We start from the raw sequence: 19,567 nt of genomic DNA on the forward strand, positions 1-19,567 counted from the left end.
AGGAGGTGCCATTTATTTCAAATACGTACAGGCATTTTTACTTTAATGTTTGTGGCCAATCTGTGTAAGACCAATGTTTATGGCCTTACGTTAACTTCTCAAGTGGGACCCATATACAGAAGTTAAAGGTTCGTATCGCTCTTATTTCTGCTTGTTAAACTAATAGTATCCTAAAATAACTTAGCCACCTGGAACCATACTTATGCAAAATATAAAAAGAATCTAGACAATTTCATTGCATTCTGTACTTCTGTAATTCTAGATTAAAAAATAGTAAGTGGACTCATGATGTAATTTTTCCAAAACACAGCTTTTATTATAGCGCACTCTAAATTAGATACACCTCTCTGTAAACATTGTGCATGTTCACAAAGTCTGGTCTCTTAAGGTATAATGAACAAATATAAGCAAAATTGTTCCAGAAATTTACCCTTGAAGCTTAAATTAACTATTACCATCTTTGAAAGGTAACAGAAATGTTCTACTAAGGAATGCTGAAATATAGACAAGTTGAATTTTATAGCCATTTATTCTTTTGAAAATATATTCCTGTTTTAAACAACAAAAAAAATCTGAGATTTAAATTTGTCTCTACAGAATGGCTTAAGCAAGATACTAAATCGTACTTACTTAGAACCAACAAAAACATAATGCAACTAATGTCTAATGACCCCAGTTCATTAAATAGTATGAACCCAGATAAAATTGGAAGTCTGTGTATCCTCTATAACAAAATACTTCCTTAATTCAGAAAAAAAAAATCTAGTATCTGATTTAAGTATATAAATCCAAAATAGTTTTTTTTGCCAGTGCTCTGTTGAAATGTGAATTGAAGAACTGATACTAACCATACTTCTGATAATTAGGTCAGTGAACAATTGTAACTTAATGACAATTCCATGGTTCAAAATGGCATTCCATCAAAGTAAAATCTGTTCAACAGATACCAAAAGTATACAGGAATAAAAATAAACCCTACTGGTCAGTTCAATCAAACTGGCTGTATAAATTTCATTTCAATGGCTAAAAAGCATTTTAAACTGCTGAAAGCTCAATCAGATTCCAAGTACTCTAATTTAGGAAAAACAAAGCAAAAACCTAGTTTAGTGGCAATCTCCTAGATGATAAAAGATTTTAGACAAGTAGCTGCTTAAAAAAAAAGAGCAGAAAGGTTATCACTCACTCTCATCCTCCCAACAGCACCCATACAAATTTCACACAAAACCTGTATATCAAGATTCAGCCAATTTCCAAATAATTTATATTCTCTCTCAACTAGGGTTTCTTTAACTTGTTTTTTTTTTTTTTCCATTCTTACTACCTTAAAGCCTTTTTTAGGCCTTTTAATCCTAATTGCCACCCTATAAAACTTTAATACCATAGATACAATGTATCCCTGTTTATGTATTGTATATATTTATCCATGCTTTATACATAGAATGAAATTTTTGCCATCAACAACAAATTCTCACCAAAAATGTATGATCTAAACCATGAAAGGTTCGCAATACTAAAACTTTTTTTTAAGGGTAAGTTGCGAGACAATTTTAGCACACAGATAGGGTAGATTATTTCTAAAATATTTTTAACACTCAACCACCAAGTTTTATCAAAATTAACTTTTCCTGAAGTAGGTGGGCACTGTTCTCAGCTATCGTCCTTGGCTTGCATAGTGGTGTAGGACCACAAACATGGCCATCCAAAGCAATCTTAATAATCAACGGGGAAAATGTTCTTTGACCTTTAAAAATCCAGCAAAATATTAAAAACTTGGTCAGTTATAAATAAAAGAAAATGAAAACATTGTAAAAAGAAGGATTTTAGTACACTCTAATTTAAACATTAGAAACACTGAGAATTCTGAGAATTAAAGTGTCATTTCATTGTTAAAAAACTAATTAAGAGTGGTCTGGAGAGTGCTTGCCTTTTTGTTAACTTTGGATACTAAGTATTTACTCTATAACCACTGCAAACTATCATACTCAAGTTTGGATCAGCTTCCACCATTTTATCATTTGTACTTCCAATGTTGTTAAACAACTCTAATTTCCTTTAAATGAAGTTTTTAGCATCGCTGCCTCTGGAATATATTCGACCTTCTCATCACAACCAATTGCTCTATTTATGTTAAGCTTGCCTCCACGAGGTTCCCCTAGCTGAGGCTCTAGAATAGCAGTGCCAACATTCCCATCAATGATTTCTTCTACAACCCCATTTACTGTCATTTCAAATCTCATGTCTAGCGTTATCATTTTTCATTTCTTCACTCACTTTTATCTTTGTTGGTCAGTTCTTTTGATGATCCACTTTTATAAAATGTCCCATGGGCGACACGGAGACAACATATCCACAAGCTTTGCTGTCTATGTGCAAACTGAATGACAGATGTGCAGTAACCGATCACGAGCAGAATTTGAGAGAAGTACTGTGATTGGTCAGTGATAATGAAGCACATCTGTTACATAATGATTTGTGGACCAAAGAGCTAGCAGGGCAGTTTGTACCTCATGTAACTGCTTAAGACAGTATATACTGTCTTAACTGAAATTTGAGCTCAGCTAATGGAGGACTGCCTTTACCTACCTGTTGACATTGACCTGGACAGGCTTAAAGCTGACTGCTGAGGAAGAGCCCATCTAAATTTCTATCAAATAATGAATCTTAAAGCACCCTAAATGCAACATTAGTGCACAATGAGTGCGTGTCGAGGTGGTTTTCAAATCTTCATCATTTGGCAATCAACTTTAAAATGTATCTTAGAATGACGGAGTTTTAGAAATAAAGAAGGGATCTTTAAAGATCCCATAATTTGATACCAAAAATTATCCAGCATGTTTATTATGAATGATTTCTCCTCCTTCAATTTCGATCTGTTCATATAGCCACTTGCGGTCACAGCGGCACTCAGCTCCACATTTGGTGGACCCACAGGCAGGACAAGCATAGAAACATCCTAAACAGTCTTCATCAAGGCAGTCACAAAGGTCCATTCCACTGAAAATCAGGAGACCCTGGCTATCATAGACCTTACTCTTCGCTGGTATCACTTGTCTGTAAAATAAAATACAAGATGAATTACACCTCACACATTATTTTTTAATATGTTGTTGAAAATAGGGTAATGAAAACAAATTTAAGGCGGTATAATATTTTGAATTAGGGATGAAGTCCTGCAAAACTGGCATATAACTTTTCAGACACAAGCCTACTCTACATTTAGTAGTAAATAAACTGTGTTGAAAATAAGAGATCTCATTCAAAAGTGTTGAGACAAATCCAAAAAGCCTGAATATGCCTCTTAAAGTCCATTTTAAAGTCAACTCAGTCCATTCCTTTACTATTTCCAAAAAATATTTGTTTAAAATATTCTTCCCTTACCTTAACAGCAATAACAAAGAATGGATGCTTCATAGTGGTATATTTTGTTGTTTACCAATCTCTTTCTACTAACCTATTGGTTTCTATACTGCAATTAATCTGTTTCTTGTTCTTTAGTGGACACGAGCAAATCTGGCTTAAAAACAATTAAATGACTCAATGGAAAAACTTAACAGATGGAATAAATGGCATATGTGGAAAATAATTCTGAATGATTATACTAACATTTGTCAACCTGTATTTTAGAAATGTTCAATTTAAAAAGTCATATTCTAAACAATTTAGTTTTCTCATTCATTCTGTTGACTGTACCATGACTGTTTCTATTTTAGACATGTAAAAAATAAAAAAGCAACCTTGAAATCTCATAAGATTGAATTTTTAGCTGCCACCCATAGAGAAGTGATATACCTAATTATATACCAATGCTTTAAAAAATTGTTTTAAGTATATGTTTAAATTTTAATTCTCATGCCAAAAATGTTACCTTGTTCACTTCATTGACACTTTCTTAGAAATAATTTTTTAGAATTGAAAGGGATGCCTTAATTTTATATGCAGCCCTTGAAGATTCTTATAATCCCAGATTATCCAATTTAAAATATCTACCCAGAAAATTCAAAACTTAAGATAGTGAAACAATACAGATGTGAAGCAGCAAGTTAATATAGGCCTTAAATGAACACACAGCTTACCTGTCAGAACCAGCGGTAGCATTTTTTGTGAGCCTTCTTTTTTCTCTTTTACCAGTTTCTGGAGCAAATTCAGTTTGCTTTCCTGGGTTTGCAAATTGCAATGACCTCAAAGCTTTAGCAGTTCTTCCCTGAATAAAGATAAACAAATTATCAACTCAAATCTTGATAACAGACCATGAACAGATTAATTTTTAACTTGATGTTAATCCAGATTATCCCTTAACCTCAAGGACAGTTAGGAATTCACAAAAAAGAAAAAGGTTTTAGAACCCAAGTACAAAAACTACACAGCCCTACACAATATTCAAAGTTTATTGGTTAATTTATTTGTAATATTTTCATTATCTAATTTTAGTCTCTGGCATATGGGGAGGGGCAACAGACATTGTGAAAACTGTAATGGCTGCTGCCAAGATAGGAAAAAAGGCAGAAAAACCACCATATAACCCAAGGGCATAATGCTGAGGTTCCTGGAGCACTTGGCAGGCTCAAATGGTGGAGCTTATAACTCATGATCTTGGGGTTATGAGCCTGAGCCCTATGTTGGGTGTGGAGATTCCTTCAAAAAAAAAAAAAAAAAAGTAAATCTTAAAAAAAAACAAAAAAACCCCCTGAGGTTCCTAATAGGATCTTGAGTTCTTAAGGAAAGGTTCTTTCCTTAAAAAAAAGCAGAGAGGTAATATGGTTTTAAGTTCTGAAATAGTATTATCTTTTTAAAAAGCTTTAGTAAAACAAAATTTTGATGGTTAAGGATTTAAGTTCATTATCTGGGGGAAAAACAGTTTATGTGATATATTCCACAAGAGCAACAAATAAATAAATGAAGACACCTAAAGTGACAGCAGCAAGTACCTAGTATGAACTACAAGGTAACACTGAGTCCTGGATATATGCCTCTGAGGGGAGAACAAAAGGGAAGCACTATATGTAATTTAAAATTTTAATTATCTTTCAATTTGGTTTATTAATATAATGAAAAGGAGGAAATTGAGAAAAATATCCCAGCAGCAAGAATTATAAATTGGTTATAAATAGAAATTTTGAGAAGTGCTCCTTTGATATACTTGTTTTTGTTCTACACCAACGATAGCTTTATGAAATCTCAATTTTTTTCTGATATAGTTAAATAATCTGAATGTAGGGCATGTTAATAAGAGAGTTATAAATATTCAGTATTTACAATGTAAAAATGTATGCTTTTTGACCATAGGGAGTCCCAAAATTAGCCTAATCATACCAAGTAAGAACTCTGAGCTAGAAGCAAAGGAAACTCACAAGCATCTAAAAAACCCAAACAAGAATGGTATTAGTGCCAAAGGAGAAAGACTGAAGAAACAATTATTGCAAGTCATTTCTCTGGTGTTTGTTTTAAAGCAGTAATTTTTAAGTCCTTCATAAGAAAGGGGAATTCATTCTGCTATACAGATCCTTACTGGCTAGCATGTCTCACTGAGTTACTTTGGTATTAGAAAACAAACTAAGATAATAATTAAGTCCTGGTTTTACCACAATGTTCTAAAAGCCACTCCCAACATCATAGCCCTAGCTAGGAGTTACAGCTTGAGTCATGGACATAATATATTATTCCTTTCTCAAGCCTACTTTATCATCCAGTAGGGTATACAGAAATATTTAGAAACAGTATATTCACCTCCCCAACTTTAATTCACAATTAATAATAACATAAATATGATTTCTTTATAGTTCAATAAAACCCCACATGGTAGAAGTAACATAGCAGAAAAAATTACTGCTACACATACATCTGAATCAGGTTTTCTTCTCTGCCGGTCTTCAGAATCAACATCCACACTTCCATTGATTATTTGTGTACATTTTGGACAAAGCTTCCATCCAGGTACAAGCTGTCTTCCAAATTTTGCACTCAGAAAAGTGGCATCGTCTAAGTCAATTACATGCAAATTTTTTTTGGCTAGCTTTTTGTGTATGTTAAATGGGTCACAACATGACTTCTGCAAATCCTCAAATCTGTCAATGTAAATTTTTGCATGATGGAAGCAAATGGTATTGTTCCCAGAAAGTGTCATTCCAGTTCTAAGTTGAAGTAAAAGCATATCATTTGATGACAATTCTTGCAAAGTCTTGAAACCCGTGTGACGAGTGTAGTAGGTTTTATGGCACTCATTTGTGGTACGAAGCTGAACTCCAACTGAACATGGATCCATCACTCTTGATTCTGGCAAATCTTCCTTGTTTGATTTTACCTAGAAATCTCTCTCTCTCTAGCAGGTCATGTGCTGATCACCCTAGAGAAAACAGTGAAAAGTCAGATTTGTGCTGCAAACTTTTAATCTGGGAAAATGAAAAAGCATTTGATAAAATTCAACACTTATTTAAAAGAAAGTCTTAGCAAGCAAGGAATAGAAAGGCATTTACCAAAAGCCTATAATAAACATTATTTAATCATAAAACATTAGAGGCATTCCCCGTAAAGTTAGAACCACAAAAGAATACTTGCTATTTAACACTATATTAAAGCTTCCACTTAACACTGTATTAAAAGGTATAGGAATTGAGAAAGAAGTATTTCTCAAAGATGATGATAATATCTACACAGAAAATACAAAAGGTTCAACAGACAAACTATTACAACTCGTAAGATAATTCAACAATGATGCTAGAAACATTAAGAGATCTTACAAAATAAATCCTACAGGGATCCCTGGGTGGCTCAGCGGGTTTAGCGCCTGCCTTTGGCCTGGGGTGTGATCCTGGAGTCCCGGGACCGAGTCCCATGTCAGGCTCCCTGCATGGAGCCTGCTTTTCCCTCTGCCTCTCTCTCTGTGTCTCTCATGAATAAATAAATAAAATCTTTAAAAGAAAAAAATCCTACAAAAGATATGCAAGACTTTTACAGAGAAAATTAACAAGCACAAAGACAAAAATGATACCCTAAATAAATATTGAAATTAATGGAAATCTTACCAAGGTATATAAATTCTCTGGGAATTTATCCATAAATTCAATACTATTTCAATCAAATCCCAGCAAGTATTTCACCCATTCTCCCTTGGAATTTAGCATTTGTCTTATATAGAAGAGTAAAAATCCAAAAAAAGTCAAGATAATCTTGAAGGAAGACAAAGTAAGATATTTATTTATTTACTATAAAGCTGTTATTAAAACAGTGTACTGTTTAACATAGTATTAGTACAAATATAGTACAGTATAGACAAATAGATCCATGAAAAGATGAGGGCTTGGTGCAGTATATGACATGCGATTTTATAAAATCAGTGGGTATTGCACATGAAGGGGGAAAAGATTTAATAAAAGATTAGGGGATAACCAGCTAACCACATGGAAAAAGACTAAGAGCTCTTTCTCACCAACAAAAATCAATTCCAGATGGATTAAAGAATTAAACAAGAAAAGAAAAACTATAGTAATGTCTATAAAAAAACAGAAGACTCTGTGATATTGGGATAGAGAAGAATTTCTCAAACAAGAAAGCACATACCAAAGGAAATGATGGATACATTTGATTATATGTCAAAATTAAAATTAAACATTTCCTTATAACTCGAAAGGATGAAAAACAGCCATACTTGAAAGGCATGGTTAGGATTATTATCCCAAATATACATAAAAAATTCTGACTTCTGGGAACCCTGGGTGGTGCAGCAGTTTAGCGCCTGCCTTTGGCCCAGGGCGCGATCCTGGAGACCCAGGAAGAATCCCACATCGGGCTCCCGGTGCATGGAGCCTGCTTCTCCCTCTGCCTGTGTCTCTGCCTCTCTCTCTCTCTGTGTGACTATCATAAATAAAAAATAAAAAATAAAAATTAAAAAAAATTCTGACTTCTACAATTAGAAAATGACAAAGAACCCATTAGAAAACTAAGCATTCTCTCTCTCTCAAATAAATAAAATCTTAAAAAAAAAAAAAAACAAAGCAAATACAGATAGGCAATTCAGAGAGGAAGAGAACAAAATAGCCAATAAATGCATACAAAGATGTTCAACCTTTACACTTATCAAAAAAAAAAAAAAAAAAAAAACCACCTAACTAAATACCATTTCTCAAACATTTGCTTAGCAAAATTTTAAAAACCTTATAATCTGGTTAAAATGTGGCCAATTCTTATATGCTCCTTATACACTGGTAGGAATGTAAACTGCAATTGCCTTAGAGTGTTTTTGGCAATTTCTGATAAAATTAAACAAGTCCACATTCCAGGACCTTGCACTTTCAGCTCTAGGTGTCTGCCAAAAAATATATGTCCCAAAAGAGAACAAGGACTTTCTGTTTTACATATACAAACACTTTGAGCATTTATGGTCTTTGGCAGTGAAAAGCTGGAAATCTAATTTTAAGGAGAAACCAGTACTCAATAGGCACTTCTATAGGACAGTTAACCACATGAATTAAATGAATCAACATAGGTAAATCTTAAAGATAATCTTAAGTGAAAAAGTTGTAAAAGGATACATACCGTATTATTTATGTAAAATTTTAAATACACAAAATAGTGTACATGTTTTATGGATGAAAATATCATGGTACAGGGGATCCCTGGGTGGCGCAGCGGTTTGGCGCCTGCCTTTGGCCCAGGGCGCGATCCTAGAGACCCGGGATCGAGTCCCGCATCCGGCTCCCTGCGTGGAGCCTGCTTCTCCCTCTGCCTATGTCTCTGCCTCTCTCTCTCTCTATCGTGAATAAATAAATAAAATCTTAAAAAAAAAAAAAAAAGAAAGAAAATATCATGGTACAATATACATGAATAAGAAATACCAAATTTGTGGTATACATACTTCTAAGGAGAAAGGAACCTTTTAAAAGAGATTTATGGAAGATTAAATTGAAGGCATATACACAGTGTTTCATTATTTTCTGTACTATTTGAAAATTTTCATAAATATTTTTCAAAGCAAATACAAAAGCTTAGCGGAATTCTTTTTATTTATTTATTTATTTATTTATTTATTTATTTATTTATTGCTTAGCGGAATTCTTAAAGGAAAGAAACAATAATACTGGAAAAAATTGCTGAAAATCAATGTGAATCACTGAAATCTGGATAGTGGAAGAGTACTGAAAAATCTAGGATTCTGATATTTTGTATGTGTTTTTATAAACTTTGCTCCATATTAAAAAAAAAAAAAACTCGTTAGAAAGCTTAGACACTTCCCAATGTTTTTTTTAGAGAAAAACTACATTCATATAAGATCATATAAAACCATAAACAAAGATGACTCTGGTCTCATGTAACAATAAATAGTGAATAAATATACACCTGTTTTCAGTTAAAATACTAAAGTTAAAAAAATAGAATACAATCTAAAGTTCAAAATGCCACTGAACATTTTAACTTAAAATGTTTAAAAGCTGGGGATCCCTGGGTGGCTCAGCGGTTTGGCACCTGCCTTTGGCCCAGGGCGCAATCCTGGAGTCCCGGGATCGAGTCCCGCGTCGGGGTCCCGGCATGGGGCCTGCTTCTCCCTCTGCCTGTGTCTCTGCCTCTCTCTCTCTGTGTCTATCATAAATAAATAAATAAATGAATCTTTAAAAAAAAAAAGTTTAAAAGCTAACTAAGATGGAACATATTCATATATTTTTTATTCTATTTTAATCGGCTTTTAAAACTTAACTTCCCAGTAATTGTGGCAAGTGCATCAGATAAAATGGCTCGTGTTATACAGATAATTAGATTTCTTTTAGCAGAAATGTAGGCTAAAATGAATTAAGGAGTGGGAAAGAGGAAGCCAGAGATATAGTTACAAAACAACAAACTATGCTGTACTTTAACAGATATGGTTCTCAAATCTGGCTCTGACTTTTCTTTAACAGTCAACACAAGGAAAGAAACTTGGTCAACAACCAGCCTCCCCAGCACATTTTGGAAACTGCTAATACTTACTCTCTTATTGATGCTCGATTATTTATATTTTTAGGTAACTATCACCAATTTGTATCCATGAAACTGATTTTCGGAACATAAAATTTCTTAGCATTCAAAGACTTGGACTACCTTCACCATATTTGATAGGAAAAGCATCTTGTGACTTAGGAAATTCATTTTGGAAATTCTATGTGTCCATAGAATTAATACATTTTTACCCATTAGGGAATTATTTTCCTTGGCTACTGTGGCATCTGTTCCTTTCTTTTTATCTTTTTTTTTCTTTTTTTAATTCACAACTTAGTTAAAGGCAAGCATTACCTTGATATAAAACCAAGGACTTTGCAAAAAATAAAAAAAAAGAACCTAAATTCCTTGCGAACATAGGCAAAAAATTCATAAAAATAATTTAGTACACCGAATCCAGCAATACATATCAAAAACTACAACCACTGAAAGTGTCATTAAAGAAAATGAAATACTTAGGAATAATTTTAACAAACATGTAAGATCTGTACACTAAAATGTACAAAATTTGTTGAAAGGTAATTTAAAAGGCCAAAATAAATGGTGAGATACCCTGTGTCCATATATCGGAAGACACAGAATTGCTTAAATGCCTGTTCTCCTGGGACACCTGGGTGGCTCAGCAGTTGAGCGGCTGCCTTCTGCTCAGGGCGTGGTCCTGGGGTCCTGGGATGAGTCCCGCATCCGGCTCCCTGCAGGGACCCTGCTTCTCCCTCTGCTATGTCTCTGCCTCTCATGAATAAAAAAATAAAATCTTTAAAAAAATTAAAAAAATAAATGTTCTCCTTATATTAGTTTATAGATTCAATGCAATTGTAATAAATTAATAAGCTTCATCTAAAATTCATTCGTTTATTTATTTATTTATTAAAGATTTTATTTATTTATTTATTCATGACAGACACAGAGAGAGAGGCAGAGACAGAGACACAGGCAGAGGGAGAAGCAGGCTCCATGTGGGGAGCCTGATGTGGGACTCGATCCCAGATCTCCAGGATCACACCCAGGGCTGAAGGCAGCGCTAAACCGCTAAGCCCCCCCCCCCCCCCCCCCCCCCCCCCCCCCCCGCAGCTGCCCCCATCTAAAATTTAAATAGAATGCAAAGGACTTCCTATATCCAAAACAATCAGAAAAAAGAACAAAGCTAGAAGACCATCCAGTCCAATCAGAATGGACTTATTGTAATCAGGAGGGTACACACTTATCTTAAAGATAGACATAAACATATCAATGGGATCAAATATAAACCCAAGAGATATACCCCATTTATATGTTCAACTGATTTCTAGTAAAGGTACAAAGCCAATCCTATGGGAAAAGGAAGTTTTTTTCAACAAGTGGTTTTGAAACAAGTGGATATCCATGAGAAAAATAAATGTTGGCCAGTACCATACACTATAGATGAAGATTAATTCAAGATAGTTCATAGTCTTCAGCATTAGAGCTACACTAAAGACTTTTAGAGAAAACACTGGAGACCATATTTATAATGTTGTATAGGCAAAGATTTCTCAGAACACAGAAACCAGCTGCCATAACAGAAAAAGCAATAAGTTTCATCAAGATTACTTTTATGCAGAAGTCAAAATTTCAAATATTAATTAGAAAGCCGTATGTTGAGAGAAAATATGCAAACAGTATTTATCAGCCAAATCATTGTATCCAGATTGTTAAAAAACTACAACAATAAAAAGACAAACCATTAACACTGGCAAAAGACTTGAGCAGGCATATCAAAAAACCAGATATACAGACAATAAAAAAAGACAATACATGATAAACAATCGACAGCCATCAAAAAGAGTGAAATCTTGTCGTTTGCAACAACATGGATGGAGCTAGAGTATATTATGTAAGTGAAATAAGTCACTTAGAGAAAGACAAATACCATATGAGCTCACTCCTATGTGGAATTTAAGAAAGAAAACAGATGAACATATGGGAAGGGGGAAAAGAAGAGAGGGATACAAACTTCTTAATGATAGAAAACAAACTGAAGGGTGATGGAGGGGAGGTGGATGGGGGATGGGCTAGATGGGTGATAGATACTAAAGAGAGCACTGGTGTGATGAGCACTGGGTGTTGTATGCGATGAATAACTGAATCTACTCCAGAAATCAATATTGCACATTATGTTTACTAACTAAAATTTAAATTTAAAAATGAAAATAAATAAATATTCCAGTGAATGTGTAGTGGAATATCACTGGAATACTTACTGCAATCTCTAAAGACCAAGTGAGCAATTGTTCATGTGTTTACTTTCCTTTTATCTTGTCTAAATTATTACATAGTTCGTGAGGGTTGCAATCTTGCTAATAAGCAAGATTCTGAATTATGCCAGTGTACTTAAATGATCTCCCTTAGAAACTTGGAAATATGATTAAATTCCTATTAAATCACTTTTTTATGGTATTTGCTTGGATATCTTCCACAAGAGCAAAAATTCTTATATTAACCTTAACTGCGAACTTGAACTCCTGGTTGGAGAGTACAGTGTTAATTAAATGTGTTTTTAGTTCAACTTAGCCATGACCCTATTCACCTTTGAAAACATCCTCTTCTGATAAACAGGTGCTTTCAGTTGAAAAGCGCTCTTGGCACACTTTTGAGTACTATAATTTTTGGAGGAACACTTGAAGAAATTAAACTGCTGCACAATACCATTTTCTAAGCAGCCTCAGGTGTCACTGTTAGAGTAGATTTACTATGAGTTGCCAGATAAAATACAGTATGCTCAGTTAAACATGAATTTTAGATAATGTGTATTTTATTTATATCCCAAATATTTTTAAAAATATTTTATTTATTTATTCATGAGAGACACAGAAGGAGAGAGAGGCAGAGGCACAGGCAGAGGGAGAAGCAGGCTCCATGCAGGGAGCCTGATGTGGGACTCGATCCCAGGTTTCCAGGATCACACCCCAGACTGAAGGTGGCACTAAACCACTGAGCCACCTGGACTGCCCTTATATCCCAAATATTGCTAAAAAGTAGTTTGTCTGAAATTCGAATTTAACTGGGCATGGTGTATTTTTATTTGCTAAATTTGACATCATTTACTGCATTTTTTTGGATCGTCCAGTGAATAGAGATACTTCTTTGGTACCAGCTTCACATTATGCCCCACTTCTTACTTGTCACTAAAAGCTGAACTTCCCACTAATAAATTATAGGACCTGCTCACTTTAAAACTAAAATGTTCTATCAGAAAATAGACTTCCAGGGATCCCTGGGTGGCGCAGTGGTTTGGCGCCTGCCTTTGGCCCAGGGCGCGATCCTGGAGACCCGGGATCGAATCCCACGTCGGGCTCCCGGTGCATGGAGCCTGATTCTCCCTCTGCCTGTGTCTCTGCCTCTCTCTCTCTCTCTGTGTGACTATCATAAATAAAAATTAAAAAAAAAAAAAGAAAATAGACTTCCAGTTACAGCAAAAATAAATAAATAAATAAATAAATAAATTTTACGCACATATTAAAACTCAATGGCACCACTGTACCACTCATTTAAAGCTGTCATAGTTAAAGTGTATACACCTGTGTCAATGAAGTTTTATTGCTTAAAGTCTTACATTAAGTTTATTCCTGATCTATTATTAGGCAGTTTGTTCATGCGTGGCTAAGATAAAGATAAAGAAAAGTCAGGCTAGCTCAAGGAGTACAAGATTTCAGCGGGTGATCTTAAGTGTTTACTGCCTGACTTTTAAAAATTATAGCCTGGAGCGCCTGGATGGCTCAGTGGTTGAGCATCTGCCTTCGGCTATAAGTGTGGTCCCAGGGGTCCCGCATCAAGCTTCCCACAGGAGTCTGCTTCTTCTGCCTGTGTCTCTGCTTCTCTCACGGTGCTCTTATGAATAAATAAATAAAATCTTTAAAAACAAATTTAAAAATATAAAAATAAAAATTACAGACTCTGGCTGCTCCTTCCCCGTTGTATTACTCAATGTCCTTATTTCAGTCTTCCTTCCCTAAGCTAAAGTTCTGCTGCAGAGCTCTTTGGATATGTTTCCCAGCAACTGTTTCTTTTGCTCATTTTGGTCTGTGTTCTGGCAATGCGGTCCACAATTAATTTTTTTTTTAGTGACAGTCTAGTAGCTTCATGTTGTTCCCTTCACCTACATGATGCAATGTTCTCCATGTAATGATGTAATGATTAATCTAACACCTTCCTTAATTAACAGTCAGAGATGCTCTACTATTTACTGTCCAAGAACCAGTACTGGCATCAGCCAGGAACTTATTAGAAAACAAGAATCTCAGTAAGGACACTGGGCCTACTGAATCCAGGATCTACATTTAAAAAAAAAAAAGATCCCCAGGTGATATGTAAGCATATTAGTTTGAGATCCACTGCTTTAGGTAAGAAAACATTAACCAATCATCTTCCATATTTATAGAGCATATTTTAAAAAAGAAAAAAAAAAGGAAAATACACACACAAATATGAACTTGCCTTCCAGGAAGTTTGAGATTTAGGGAAGATTATGAGGAGAGAGGAGTCATAAATTTGATAAAACAGATGTATAGAGAAATATTTGCATTATTGAAAGCACAGCTGTCAAGGTTTTCACATTCTGATTATGACAGCTCTGTGTCTTCCACTGCCTTGCTTCCACTGCTATTGTACAGCTGACAACGGTAAATAATGAATAGCAATGCAAATACAATTCTTGTCTATATATAAAGATTTTATTTATTTATTTATTTATTTATTTATTTATTTATTTATTTGACAGAGAGAGGGAGAGAGCACAAGCAGGGGGAGGTGGAAAGGGAAAAGCAGACTCCCCACTGAGCAGGAAGCCCAATATGGCTGGATCCCAGAGTCCAGGGATCATGACCTGAGCTGAAGGCAGACACTTAATGGGCTGAGCCACCCAGTTGCCCCTCATCTATATTCTTCTAACTTCTGTCTAATGGAGATTCAATGGGCTCTCTGACTCCCTGTGGAAGACCATTTTGCCTCCATTTACTCATTTATTTTAATATTCCTGATCAATAAATGTTCTTTTGTCATTTGAACTGGTTATAACATCTTACCAGTTCCTCATTAATAAGGGAAACAAAAACCATGTGTCCATAATTTTATATTTGTGTGACAATCGTGATTTTACTCCCACCCCCTTTTCTTGTGCAACTTTTTCCATGTGGAAAATTCTTTTAAACATAGGAATAGATTAATTTGCTTTAACCAATCACTTTAACCAGTATAATATCTAGAATTCCTCATGGAAGAAGAAGAAAAAAAAAACAGTCTTGCTCTTAATCGGGTAGGATGAAAACCAGTAACAAATGGAAAACCTTAAATGTTTTCATTTAGACCTGATTACTTTAGTTGTGTTCCTCCACCTTTGGGAATATTTTACTATGATACAAATGAGATCCAGGTCTTCAAGTACCTTTAAGCTACACCTAGTGAAGTAGGATTTACAAAAACTAACACTTAATTTCTGAAGGGTCAATACGTCTAAGGCCTTCCTGTATAGAGGTTTGGATGAATTTAAGTATTTATTTATAATACTTATAAATTTATAAGAAATTGTCCCATTCCTCTCTTTACGGCTTCTATAAGACTCTGAGAATACCCCCTTGCCTACCTATGACTAAGAAAGACAAAGGCCTTACAAGTTCCCATTCACTGCCTCATTTATAAATCTGTGAATTTTTTTTTTTTAAGATTTATTTATTTGAAAGAGAGAGAGAGGGAGCGCAGGCAAGCTCACACACCAGCTAGCAGTAAGACTAGAGGAGGGGAAGAAGGGAAGCAGACTCCCTGCTGAGCAGGGAGCTCAGTGAGACCAATGGGAACCAAAATCCTCCTTAGCTATATTTTAAGTTTCTCTCCTTCCTATCAGAGCCCACAACTCCAGAGAACAGGCTGGCCTCAGAGTAAAACACCCTGCAATCTACAATCAAATCTAGTTCTATTCTAGCATCTTTTACTCCTCCCTTGAGATGCTGATAGATCTTTTGGTCAAAGAATTCTCTCCATTACAACAGTTCTTGGTCCCTTATTGCCATAACTCTTTCTTTCTTTCTTTTTTTTTTTTTAAGATTTTATTTATTTATTCATAACCCTTTCAAATAAAGTCTCTCTTTACTAATTCTGGATTTTTTTTGTAATTTGAAAAATCCCTAAAACTTTTTGCATTTTGGGCTTTCTGTTGCTTTAGGGTTGTTAGTCAGTGCCTACATATGCTTTGTGATTTTAAAGTTAACATTTAGTATTCCCACAGCACTACCAAATGAGTCAAAAGACAATGATCGTTAGGTGTAGAATAGATAAGACAAAATTAGTTGCTCCTTGTGATTTAAACACTGCAAGCTCAAGAAACAAGTTGTTTTCTTTAATTGACCGACGTTATTATGTTTCAGATGTACGAGGTAATGATTCAATATTTGCATATGTTGTGAAAGATCACAAGTCTAGTTAACATCCATCACCAGGGGGCTACAAATTGTTTTTCTTGTGATCAGAACTTTTAAGATTTACTTTCTTAGCAACTTTCAAATACCCAATACAGTGTTAGTAACTATTGTCACCCTGCTGTACATTACAACCCCTATTACTTTATCTTATAACTGGAAGTTTCTATCTTTTGACCCCTTCACCCATTTTGTCCACCCCCCACCTCTGGCAACCACCAATCTGTTCTCTGTATCTATGAGTTTGCTGTTTATTTTTAAATACTTTATTTAAAATTTATACATGTATATATTATTCCATAGGTTCTATGGAATATGCTTTTAAGCATTACCACTTCCTACCCATTACCAAACTCTTAAGATAGGCAGATTAGATTGTGGCTGAGCAACCTCATATAAGGAAAGGATGCTAGCAAGCTTTCCTAGTAACACAAGGTCTAGGACATTATCACAGGGCTCCTAAAGGAATTAAAGCAGGACACCACACCTACCATTGCCACTAACAAAACAAGTAGAAGATAGGGATTAATTAAGGGAGATAATTTTTTTCTTCCCAAAATTTAGAGGGGTGATATAATATTTTCCAGTATGTTGGTTTCCCTTAATACTACCTTTCCAGTCTCCTAATTAATGAGAAAAAGTAGCATTAGGAGGAAATCTGGCCAAACAAAAAATTGACTGAATTTTTAGATCAACTTACATAGTATAAGTCTTTCCCTTTCTGAAAAATGCCTTTTTTACTCTTGTATGAGCAAGGTGCCTTAGAAATTTACAAGGCATTTTCCCAGATTATCTCTCATTTAATGAAAAAAAAAAAAATCTGCCCCTACTTTACGAGTCAGCAGTTTTAGTCCTAGGCATACACATACAAGTCATGCCTCTTGCAACTGTTAACTTTTTGTGCCCATTATCTTCAAATACTAACCACTCACACTAGGAGTGAATGGACATTAAAAGAAGGGTTAAAGACCCAAATGAGATGGATTTTAATCCTTCTTAAGAGGCCCAACAAGAAAGGTAAAGAGACCTTAAAACCAAAATATAGTCAATAGTGCCATTTAAGATATTTGGTTAAAGTGCTGTAGTTAGTTAAGTGCCAGGTAAAGCACTAAGCACAAACATCAGCCCCTTAAATCTTGACAATAGTGACATAAGTACTATCATCCCCATTTACAGATGAAGAAACTGAAACTTGAAGCTCTAGTTATCACGCCTAGCACAGAGCCTGTTACAGCGTTCAAGTTCTTGCTTAATGGAAGAAAAAAAAAATAACAACAACAACAAAAAACCAAAAAACTAATTTCACTCTATATGAAGAATCCCTATTAATTAGGCCCTAATGATTTATCTAATGTACTCCCCTTAGATTTTGTGATGCTTCGTGTAGCATACTTTCAGATCATTTTGGGAACAATTTAGCAAACCCTTCAGGCTTCCAAATTCGTAATGTGTCTCTAGGCCTCTAGTCCTTAAAGGTCAAGGAGGAGAACTGAAGTGGGATTTCAACAACCGAGTGACAGTAGTTTCCAGTCCAAGAAGACGTTGCCAAGCTCTCTTAATTCTACCTGATTTGGGATGTGGCGCAAATTATCAAACAATACTTAACACTACAGCTGTTGAATAAGTGACTGTGAAACTGAACTCTGAATCACTCTGTTGAAAATACCTCCATCTCTGCCTCTCTGCCTCTCTCTCTCTCATTCATAAATAAATAAATAAATAAATAAATAAATAAATAAATAAATAAAATCTATCTTAAAAAAAAAATAAGAGTCTGGACTCCCTACCAATGCCATTACTGGTTCAAACGCCACATACTCCAGGCCAAACTACAGCTACCTGCAAAGCATCCTTCAGGGCAGCACCGGTGTCTTCACGTATTTGGTGTGCCTCCCCCCTCCCTCCCCACCCCAAATACTATTGTTATGGGTCCTTTTGCCTCTGTGTCTGCAGAACAATTTCACAGTGCATTACAACTTTTGCTCTATTCTCAGCTGTTGGAAGGCAGGTTTTTATTTTCCGCATCCGGCGAGCAAAAGAGGAACTTCAGGGACTTCCCTTTTCATAGCACCGAGACACGGGTTTTGTTGTTGTCGTCGTTAGTTTTGCAATCATACGTTAAGCTCTGTGAGGACAAGGAACCATCTAGTTCCTGTTTTACAGCTGTCGCTCCTCTAGTTAAAAAAAAAAAAAAAAAGGTCTTTGAATACATGTTCAGAAAGTGCCACAATCGCACACTCCGGAGGATGAATCTCTCCAAGTCAGGGTGACCAGGGCCGCAGGAGGCTGCAATCATTCCCCCTCCCTCCAGACAGCACGGTGGGCACGCGCATAACGCCCCTAGCTGACAGCCACATCACAATGTTTCAAGCTACCAGATACATCCAGGGATCATTTGCTAGGTTCACGCCCTTGGGATGGACGAATGGATACTGATCTGCCTCACCCAAGCATCTGGGGCTGGGAGGATGCCTGTTTGTATGTATGTATATGTATGTATGTATGTGTGTATGTGTGTATGATGTATGTATGTATGTATGTATGTATAAATAAATAAATAAATAAATAAATAAATAAATAAATAAATAAATAAAAAACGAAACAGGAGGCATGCAGGCTGTGCACCAGGTTCAAGGCCACAATCACCCTCTTGTAAATCGTACAAGCATCAGGCATAGCTTTGCGGGGCTCCAGGTCTCGGGAGAAGAGGCGACAACCCGCGGAGGACACAGGTGCGACCCCGGCCGCGCTGACACGAGGGGCCCAACGAGGAACTGGGGCAGGCGGGGGGCTCCGCGGGGCGGCCCCAGCCAACAGCTGAAAGTCCCTCTCACGTGTCTAGGCCTCTCGTCCCACCTCTCCTGGGAGACCTGCTGGAGCCGGCCCCGGGCTCCCGGGCTCCCCCACGGCCCTGTCTCCACACCCGCGCCCTCCCCAGAGCTCCCTCCCCGCGGGCCCTTGTACCTCAGCTCGTACCGTCCTCTGCGGAGCTCCGGCTGCACCCGCATTCGCCGAGAGCCCACTCGGCCGCCAGCTCTTTCCTCTCTTGCCCGCGCTACCACTGAGAGGACGGCGGGCGCGGGCTAGAGAGCCTCAGCCGTACCATAAAGAGACGCCCAGGAGCGGCCTAGAGCGACCCAAGCCGGGCCGGCCTCCCGGGCGGAAGGGGCGGGGCGGCG

The 19,567-nt window shown here is 36.3% G+C and overlaps 1 protein-coding gene across 2 annotated transcripts; it reads right to left on the reverse strand.

The window, feature by feature from the left end:
* Positions 1 to 291: 291 nt before the first annotated feature.
* On the reverse strand, positions 292 to 19,516 carry ARL14EP (ADP ribosylation factor like GTPase 14 effector protein). 2 transcript variants are annotated; one of them, XM_038563164.1, is made up of 4 exons: positions 19,365 to 19,516; positions 5,837 to 6,340; positions 4,074 to 4,201; positions 292 to 3,051 (listed from the first exon to the last, which is right to left on the reverse strand). In XM_038563164.1, exons 2-4 carry the CDS (start codon positions 6,257 to 6,259, stop codon positions 2,823 to 2,825), a joined length of 780 nt encoding a protein of 259 aa, XP_038419092.1. In that variant the 5' UTR covers positions 6,260 to 6,340; positions 19,365 to 19,516; the 3' UTR covers positions 292 to 2,822. The 2 variants fall into 2 exon arrangements, with proteins under 2 accessions (XP_038419092.1, XP_038419091.1); XM_038563163.1 differs by having other exon boundaries at positions 19,353 to 19,510.
* Between the last annotated feature and the right edge of the window lie 51 nt (positions 19,517 to 19,567).

This window comes from Canis lupus, chromosome 18, assembly GCF_011100685.1.
Source record: "Canis lupus familiaris isolate Mischka breed German Shepherd chromosome 18, alternate assembly UU_Cfam_GSD_1.0, whole genome shotgun sequence".
Taxonomy (NCBI): domain Eukaryota; kingdom Metazoa; phylum Chordata; class Mammalia; order Carnivora; family Canidae; genus Canis; species Canis lupus.